The sequence below is a fragment of the Brachyhypopomus gauderio genome, chromosome 19 (genome assembly GCF_052324685.1).
Source record: "Brachyhypopomus gauderio isolate BG-103 chromosome 19, BGAUD_0.2, whole genome shotgun sequence".
Taxonomy (NCBI): Eukaryota; Metazoa; Chordata; class Actinopteri; order Gymnotiformes; family Hypopomidae; genus Brachyhypopomus; species Brachyhypopomus gauderio.
The window spans coordinates 10792229-10802141 of NC_135229.1; the positions used below are offsets into that span (position 1 = coordinate 10792229).

Below are 9913 nucleotides of genomic sequence, written 5' to 3' on the forward strand. Positions count from 1 at the left end.
ACTGCGTGCTTGTTTCCGTTGACGTCTGTAGTCGGTAGTTATTATCCTGTGGTAGTTCGTCTCGGTGATGTCTGTCGTGTCTGTTGACGTCTGTAGTTGTGTGGCTGGCTGGGTTGTGATTGGTCCTTTCAGGCTTGCTTCTGTAAAGATGTAGATCACCAGTTGCGTTGTTGTGACCCCATTTCAGACACTCCCACCTTTGTCCTTAAGTTCATGTCAAGCGCACAGACACCTCTGTAGAAAACACACCTACACAAGCCCCTGACAAACCCCCCCCCCGGTAAACAGGACAGGTCCCAGCGGGAGGGGCAGCACTCTGGTGGGTGTGGGGGCCTGGCGGGCTAAATCATTAGTCTGAAGGTTATTGTAAATGCACTGCAGTCTGCAATTGCCTCAAAGCTCAGGACGGCACTCATCACGACCGGCCCGCAACAAAGGGCCCGTGATTCATGAGCTCAGCGTAAAAGAATAGCATAATTGCATTAAAAATTGATGCTAATGAGGCCCAAAATGGGAAGGTGGTTGTTATGAAAGTTTGTATTCATCTTCTGTGGCTGAAATGATGGCTGGTGGCTTGATTAATGGCTTAATTTCTATCAATTAGCAGGCAAAAAAGATTCTCCGCTGAGACACAGGGAGGCTAAATTGGGCATTGGATTACATATCTTACCCTGATGCTGAGAGTGGAGAGGAGACAGCATCACTTAGGGGTGTGTGTGTGTGTGTGTGTGTGTGTGTGTGTGTGTGCGTGTGTGTGTTTATGAGAAGCACTGTGAAAGTCTAGATATGCTGATACAGATAAGCAATCCATCCCAGGGTCTGAGGTTGAGAGTTTCTCCTCCGCCCGTACACACGCCGTCATTACTGGGTGTTTGTGCATTTAAACGCTCCCTCACGTGAGAGGGAGAAGCCCTCCTCCCCCTCTGGGGTCGTTCTCGGCCGATGTCATCATTAAGCCCTGTTTGCCTGTCTTTTCGCCGCGTAATTGAAGTTCATGACATTCTAAAGCACCTTTGAATTTACGGTCATTTGTGGCTAACTGCCTGCTGACGGACAGTTCCCTCCAGTTACTTATTTCCTTCGCCGGGCAGCCAGAGAGTTGCGGTAATTTAGCTCGCGGAAGTAATGCATTCAATTACGGGAATTAATCAGGCACGGCGATATATTCTGCGCGGTGCTCGCTTGCGTCTCAAGTTGCCTGATTGACGAGTTTGGAGCCGGAGTGGATGAGCGCGCGCTCACGGGGCCGTGGCTTGTTCAACACCGCCCTCTGCTGGACACTTTGTGCCAGGGCTACAAACATCATCTCCGTCTCTGAAAAAGACATTATACTCACTGGTCAGTTTCATTTGTTCGTATCTGTTTGAACATTAATACATACCACATGCTTATAAGCGTGTGTTGCCACACACACACGCAGTGCGAATATGAAGACTTTAATATGGAAGGGTAAAGGATCGTATCGCTCTCTTCTGTCTTATATGTGGACGGGACTCTCCCTCCATCTAATATCCCCCACTCACGCTTCCTTTGTTTTTTCCTCCTCTTTCTTCCTGTCTGTCTTTCTCCGTTTCACCCCCCCAGCCCCCCGCGGCCGGTCGAACACAGCGCTCCGCGTGCCCTAATGCGGTGACAGTGGACTCGGGCCTCTAAATTAATTTCCTGGATAATGTGTCAATATTAAATATCAACTTTGACCTGGCCTTGCGCTGACGGCTGGCTTGCACGAGGGCCTTCTGCCTGGGCTATTGATTTTGTGCTGAATCTGCCTGGCCCGAGTCTCTCTCCTAGTCCATTATTTTTGATTTGCCTATGAAATACATATCTCTCCTTACTGACATCTGACAAACAGCATATGGAAGTCATTTTATCTACCAATAATGTGTTTGTCAAAAAGCATGAGCTTTTTATGGGATCCCGGTCTGGGGATATGTTGTCATAGATACCGACCGGCTCTGCGTGCGAGTGTATCAGTCATTAAGATTTTTGCTGTGCACACACACACACACACACGGATATTCACACGATCCAGAGTCGGATATGACCACACACACACACAGAGTGTGGATTAATAAGAGGGTGATTGAGAGACACAAGGCAGCGTCTGGCTGTCCTGTAATGGATAGGTCACAACTTTCCCCAGGATATTGTGCCACCACTTCTTTTTTAAACCATCTGACTAAACTCTGGAGGTAATGAGCGCCGTTTTGGGAGACATGGTCTCGTTCCTCTTAGTTCTTTCGTCTGGTTTGAACTTGTGTGTGTGTCTCCTCAGGATGAGCGGTGTTCTTACAGATCTTCTTTGTGTATTAATAGTTTGTCTGAGTGTCATCGGCTCTGGATGGTAGGGTGTGAGTGTGTGTGTGTGTGTGTGTGTGTGTCAAGGGCAGATAGCAGCCACAACCTCAGCTGTGTTGTCTTGTGGTCTCTCTTCTGCTGTGAACCTCCACAAAAGCAAATATGCATTTATTCATTAAACACGCAGAGCGGGAAGATATGACAGTCACAGTGAACGGATGGAATTAATTTCACTTATTAGCAAGCGTGTGTGTGCGCGTGTGTGTGTGTGTGTGTGTGTGTGTGTGTGTGTGTGTGTGTGTGTGTGCACGCACATATATTAGTTAACGACAAACATACACACACGTGGGGTGGGGTAATAAGGGGTAGATGGAGTAATGTGTATGATTGGCAGATTAATTGAAAGGTAAATAACGTTGATTTTCTTTACCATTCGGCATTAACTCTTCTCCCTGTTTCTCTATTCTTCTTCTTTCTCTTCTCCCTCTTTCTCTTTTCCTCTCCCTCTTTCTCTTTCCTTTCCCTCTTTCTCTCTTCGTCTCCCTCCCTCTCCTTTATTTCTCGCCCTTGCTCACTCTCCTGCGTGTGTGTTGTCATTTTCTTTGTGAGTTCAGAAGCTGTAGCTGTGTTTATCAGAGATGGAGGCGTAGACCTCAGGTGTGTAGCTGTGTTTATCAGAGATGAAGGCGTAGACCTTGGGTGTGTAGCTGTGTTTATCAGAGATGGAGGCGTAGACCTCAGGTGTGTAGCTGTGTTTATCAGAGATGGAGGCATAGACCTCAGGTGTGTAGAGTCCTGCTGCTCCCGAGTCTCGTGTGCCCTCCCAGGTCAATGTGGAGGTGCAGGGAGCAGCTAGTGGTCAAACACTCCCCGGTCTGACCTCTCCTCTGACCTCCGCCTGCTCTTCCACTCTCCCTCACTCCTCATCCCTCCTTCTCTCCTTTCTTGCAGAGGAAGCCACTCTTGTTGAACAGGTGAGGAGGATAAAGGACATCGAGGCCATCGAGAGCGACTCTTTTGTTCCTCAGGCTTTCAAATCATCCCGGGACACTGGCAAGGTACACTCCTCTCTCTCTCTCCCTCGCCTTCTCTCTCTCTCCCTCTCTCTCTTCCATGTCTCTCCCCCTCATCACTTTTATTTGATTTGCTTTTCTCTGGTCTGTATTTCAGCCCGTATTCCGTTTGTCTGCAGACGGAATCATTCCCATTCAGTGCCGTTTGGGCTCTGGCTGGCGGCACCCGCTCTGTCACACACACACACACACACACACACACACACACACACACACACACACGTCTTCCCCGACACAGGCCCTCTGCCCTGCGTGCCGCTACGCCCCCCCCCCCCCCCCGCCCGAACAAACCCCACACGCAGCCACAGCTCACGTTCACCTCCCACACTGGATTAGTGACATGCTCACTGATCCCGAGACAAAGGGAAGACAGTTGGAACTGGTATGATAGATTACAGCAGAACAGGGGAGACTGGGCCCTGAAGGCTGCTCTGGGATCAGTGTAGGTGTAGGTTACACTTTCTTAGAGAATCGCTGAAACTGATCTTGGAGCTGCAGGTTTCATGTCATCGTATCACAGGACTGTGGAACCTCGTCACTGAAAAGATTTGAGCACAGCACATAAAACACACACACAGGGAGTAAGGCTGGGCGATATGGAGCAAAAATAATATCTCGATATTTTTTAGCTGAATGGCGATATACGATATATATCTCGATATTTTTTCTTCCCAAAAGGTAATAACAAAGAGGCAGTAATAAGTCAAATTACGTCCCAAATGAGTTGCGCGAAGAAGAGAGGCAGGACAGGGCGGAAGTTGTTAAAAGAGAAACTCAAGTAAATTCACTATTCACAGTGTTGTGCATGAACGAGTTCAAAAGAACGCGTTCATTGAACACGCTCATTTTTCCGTGAACGTTGAACTGAACGAAACACATTTTTTAATAACTTGAACGTGAATTAGTTCACATTATGTGTCATGAACGGTAGACATCACTGTAAATGAACGTTGGAATTTGTTTCCATTGAAAACAGATTGACATCTGTTTTCTCTTTTGAAACGCAACGAGAGAAAGTTCCTCCCTCCTGCATTCTCCCTGGTGCCGCTTAAATCATGCATCACCAGACAGAAATGGTTTTGACGTTGTGTGCGCAATGCATTGTGGGCAACGTAGTGTCCGCATAAGAATAGTTAACATACTGGCTAGTTAATAACATACTGGCTTCCGCACGACGTTACCCGTGATGAATTGCAGCAGAACGGGGTAGGCATAGCACGTATAAGAACGTATAGTGATTTCTAGCTTGTAGTTGTAGTTCTAGCTTGGTGTGTATATGTCCAGACTATACCTTCGGGGATCATTGTCGTTTCTTTATTTCCTAGTTGGGTGTGCACGGTATTCACGACTTATCTGTGATTCGTGGTTTTGATTAGCTTCGTGTTTGTGTATGGTTAAAGTCTCTGTTCCATTTTCAGGTTCGTAGTGTTTTAGGTTTTCAGTTCATGTTTAGTCTCCGTGTTCTCTAACGTGATATCGTGCCTGGCAATACATGTATGTTCTGTTAGACTTCATGTTCATATATGGCCGTTACTTGCTTCCCGTGTGTTTGTTCATGTCAGTGTATGTAACAATTAGTTGTACTCTTGTGTTTGGTCTAGTTTTGTGCCCTTGTCATTTCCGCTGCCTTTTAGTGTATTAAGCGTTAGTTCTCTATCCATCATGCCACGTCATTCGCGGTCCACTCGCGTGTCGTCTGCAAATGTAAGATGTGAAATAAAATCTAATGAGATTGTACTATCTACTTCGCATTTGTGTCCGCCCCTTGATTGCGCAACAGCCAAATCGTGAAAAAAGTATTTGAATATCTCACGAAAAAAAGTAAAATAAACTGAACTTTGAACTAGTTCATAATTAAAATTGTGAACTTTGAACGTGAACTGTTCATGAAATACTTCCACACTACTGATGTAGCTCCTCGTTTAGGAACTAAATCATTCACAGTGTGAGCACTGCTGCTCTCTCCGCTGTTGGCCATGTTTATTTTGCGCGCTGCACGCACAACCTGCGTCCTTGCGTCATAATGTCGCGATATAGCGAAATCCTATCGAATAAAAAAAAATTTACCGGTATTTTTGTGAACGATATTATATCGCCCACCCCTAACAGGGAGTAGAGGGTGTAGAGCAGGTATCACCAAATGGCGGACCGCGGTCCGGATCCGGACCCGAACGCCGTCCTGTCCGGACCCAATCACATTCCTGATTAACTGGATACGGACCCAAATGCCAAAAAATTTTTAACGGGAGACTATATTTTAAACCGGAGAATTTATTTTCAGACAAGTGTTACGTTCACCACCCATTTGAGTGTGGGGGTGTAGAGGGTATAGGGGGTGTAGAGGGTATAGGGGGTTTAGAGGGTATAGGGAGTGTAGAGGGTATAGAGAGTAGAGGGTATAAGGGGTATAGAGGGTGTAGGGGTGTAGAGTGTATAGGGGGTGTAGAGGGTGTAGGGGTGTAGAGTGTATAGGGGTATAGGGGGTATAGAGTGTATAGGGGTATAGGGGGTGTAGAGAGTAGAGGGTATAGGGGGTCTAGAGAGTAGAGGGTATAGGGAGAGTAGATGGTATAGGGGGTATAGGGTGTAGAGGGTATAGAGTGTAGAGGGTATAGGGGTGTAGAAGGTGTAGAGGGTATAGAGGGTGTAGGGGGTGTAGAGGGTATAGGGGTGTAGAGAGTAGAGGGTATGGGGGTGTAGAGGGTATAGGGGGTGTAGAGAGTAAAGGGTATAGGGGGTATAGGGAGAGTAGATGGTAGAGGGGGTATAGAGAGTAGAGGGTATGGTGGTGTAGAGTGTATAGGGGGTGTGGAGGGTGTGGAGGGTGTAGGGGTGTAGAGGATATAGGGGTGTAGAGTGTATAGTGGGTGTAGAGGGTATAGGGGGTATAGTGGGTGTAGGGGTGTAGAGGGTATATTGGGTGTAGGGGGTGTAGAGGGTATAGTGGGTGTAGAGGGTGTAGAGAGTGTAGAGGGTTTAGATGGTATAGTGGGTGTAGGGGGTGTAGAGGGTGTAAAGGGTGTAGGGGTGTAGAGTGTATAGTGGGTGTAGAGAGTATAGGGGGTATAGTGGGTGTAGAGGGTTTAGAGGGTATAGTGGGTGTAGGGGGTGTAGGGGTGTAGAGGATATAGGGGTGTAGAGTGTATAGTGGGTGTAGAGAGTATAGGGGGTATAGTGGGTGTAGAGGGTTTAGAGGGTGTAGGGTGTAAACGGTGTAGAGGGTGTAGGGGTGTAGAGGGCATTCGGGTCTCATGGCTGAAGGTGACTAGAACAAGGGCATAGCGCTTTGCCTGTGTGTGGAAGGACCTGGGTGGCCACTGCACTGTGTAGACACTGCCATCATGTGGTCAAGCATAAAACTGCATTCATACTAGTTGCCTTTTTGCTGTGTGTTAATGCACTGAAGGACCAGCTCCCCTCCATCACTGTCCTGTGTAAGAGAAACAACGTCACGTCAGAGTGGAGGCTGTTTTGGAGAAGGTGATGAACGTCATGTGATCAGTAGGTCTTTATGTTTGCTCCATGACTTCACAGGTAACTAAACCAGTGGAGACCATTAAAGAGGAGGAGTGTGAAGCCACGCCAACCGAGGAAGAGGAAGTCATCACTCTTCCAACCTCGATCAAATACAATGACAGCGACATCCTCGCTCACCACAGTGTAAGTAGTTGCGGTTCTATATACTATAGGTCCAGTCCACGTTAAATATTCAGGTTTGGTCTTCCTGTGTCGCCCATGTTCTGACACGCCTCTTCCTGTAATTCTAGTAGCTACTGCTGATTTCTCCATAGTGACGGCGCAGTAAACAGGGTTATGTCTCCATAGTAACGGCGTAGTAAACAGGTTATGCGTGAGAGATGTAGATGAGGTCTCGGGCTGACGTATGCCTGCGATATTCACCAGGCGTGTTTTTGCCCGGCGCCGTTAACGTTCCGATTGTTTAGCCTGTCGCCGTACTGTAGCTACGGTAATTTCTACCTCGTTAGCCGGCAAAGTAGCGTCAGAAACTCCCACACGCAGACAACATGCGCGGAAGTGGGCGGCACACGCAGAGACACCGTTGCCGGGCGCGTGTGCACGCGTTGGCATGCCAACCAGGCCCGGGCCCCCGTGACTGAGTGGGGGCCCTACAGCGAGAGCTATAGGCAAACTATAACTCAACATAAGTGATGTACTTATCTCCTCAGCTACAGTCACCACACACACACACACACCTATCCACCCACCACGTGGGACGATCAGTCTTTCCCAGATTTGATTTCACGCTTTCGCGTTGTTCGGCTGAGTAAAGACTGATGAGCCCTCAAGAGCAGCATCCAACTTCCAAACTTAAGGAACTCATAAGGCCGGAATAATGCAGGAATCACTCACACGCGCCTCCCGCCCTGACACCCAAATCACTGTTATGCATTACACTGTCATACGTGCTTATGATGCAGTGCTGTTTATGCTCCCGAATCCCCTCTTCCTAAATCGAATCACACCAGTGAGTGTCTTATATTAAGGCAACTCAGACAATTAGAGACCAGTACTGGAAATGCATTAAGGAACAATATGAATGATCAGTAATGGGTTACAGAGACCGGGCCTGCCACATGCACAGCAGACTGAGCAGTAAGTGGATTACATGTGCCGCAGTAGTAGAGAGGGGACACGCGTGGAATTCACAATTACATCAAATTCCATAAAGTTCTGCCGTACTTTGAATATGAGCAAATGTCTAAACGCGAGCCCGGCCCACGAAGCTGGCGCCTTCTCCGAGCGCCCGCGTGCATCGGCGTGCGTCAGGACACGGAATATGTGCCATAATTAGAACGGATGAGGAAGATGACCCTGATTTCAAAGTTTTGTTCTAATTAATGGTTTTGTTCCAGTTGAGGATTCGTTTGCTTATGTCTATTGAGTTGCCCTCAGTGCCGGGTTCCTTCCTAACTATGGACCCGCTTCCATGCTCTGTTCTCCAACTTCATACGTGCGTCACGTGTGTTTATCCGTGTCTGTGTGAGCTAAACTGCTAACTAAATACACCAAAGATAACAATAAAAAAGAGAAACCCAGTTGTGCCGGAGTGTTTGGGAAGCATGTAATCTTGTAATCAGATTCATCTAAGCCAGATCTACAGACCTGCTGTTCACTAATAGACACAGCTGCCAGTCGACGACTCCACTTGGTGCCGTGTGGTGGAACAGTGACCCCTGCTGGCAAGCAGCAGACCGTTCATGCGGGTCTGACGCTCTCCTTCTCCCACAGCTGTTCCTGGACAAAGAGGAGGCAGAGAAGTTGTGGCTGAATCGACTCCTGTCGCTGCGCCAGGAACGCCTCATGGGAAGCCCTGTGCCCTGACAGCCTCTCTACACCCTCTATCCCGCCTCCACCCAGCCTGCCTCCACCCAGCCTGCCTCCACCTTTTCTCCACCTTCCCCAGCCACACCACACAGAGAGCCTCTTTATATTTTTCGCCATAAACAAAACCATAAAACTGTTTGTTTGAGGTCCTTGTTTGTGGTAGTGGATATCCTTTACCCTACAGACATGTGTTCACATCCCGACATGTTGAAGTGTGATCGTTTGCTAGGTTTAAGAATTTAAATAAACAAATACAAGCAAAAAGGAAGAGAACAGATAATAGGAAATGAGACCCACTTGGACTGGTACCGTGGTTCAGACTGGTACCGTGGTTCAGACTGCTTTGTTCATGAGCAACCAGGACCATCATGAATAAGGTTTCTGACTGAGGTTTCAGAGTCTGAAACACAAAAGTTGGAATTCCTATTTGGAAAATATGAAATGATTCAGATATATTATTTTGGAGTGGTACACTGTGATAATCTCTCAGTCTGGTTTTCCTGATAATCCTACCATATGTTCCTCTTCGTAGTCACGGTGATTGAAAGACATTGAATACAGGACGTCAAACGCAATTCACACATTTTTAAAATGCTTGAATATCATTACACTTCACAATGTATGGACTGCCATGAAGAATAAATGCTTCTGATGTTTGTTTTCTACATGATTTTGTAGTTTGTGCATTCTGTAATCCTTTCAAAATAAAAGCTCTCTTTTATTGATCTGTTCACACCTTTTTTGACACAAATGTGTGACTTGAGGTCAGATCCTGATGACCTCACTAGTAACCTCACTACTGAGGACCAGTCTCAAAGCTTTGGACAATGCTCTACAGTGAGTGTCTTTAAAGACGTTGTAGAAGGATCTACAGTGAGACTCTTTAAACACGGAGTAGATGGACCTACGCTGAGATTATTTAAACACAGTGTAGAAGGAACAACAGTGAGACGGGGAAGACCCCTTATAGCCTGCTGGTGTCCACCGCCAAAACTGTGCCAGTTGAGATCATGAACAAATGAGCCTTTTGTTAGTGATAAAAGCTGAGATTTCAGGTTAATTTTATCGGTTGAGACCAGATGTGAGTCATTTCTGTGTGTTTGTTGTGTGCGTGTGCGTGTTTGTCGTGTGTGTGCATGTGTCGTGTGTGTGTTGTGTGTGCCATGTGTGTGTGTGTGTGTGTGTGTGTGTGTGTG

The 9913-nt window shown here is 47.2% G+C and overlaps 1 protein-coding gene across 3 annotated transcripts in view; it reads left to right on the forward strand.

The window, feature by feature from the left end:
* rsrc1 (arginine/serine-rich coiled-coil 1) overlaps positions 1 to 9442 on the forward strand; it is a 119633-nt gene extending 110191 nt beyond the window's left edge. For all 3 annotated transcript variants that reach the window (XM_076981005.1, XM_076981007.1, XM_076981006.1), the window contains exons 8-10: positions 3250 to 3356; positions 6906 to 7031; positions 8622 to 9442. In XM_076981005.1, the coding sequence (XP_076837120.1) occupies positions 3250 to 3356; positions 6906 to 7031; positions 8622 to 8714 (326 nt within the window). In that variant the 3' untranslated portion in view covers positions 8715 to 9442. The remainder of the gene's footprint in view (positions 1 to 3249; positions 3357 to 6905; positions 7032 to 8621) is intronic.
* Positions 9443 to 9913: the final 471 nt, after the last annotated feature.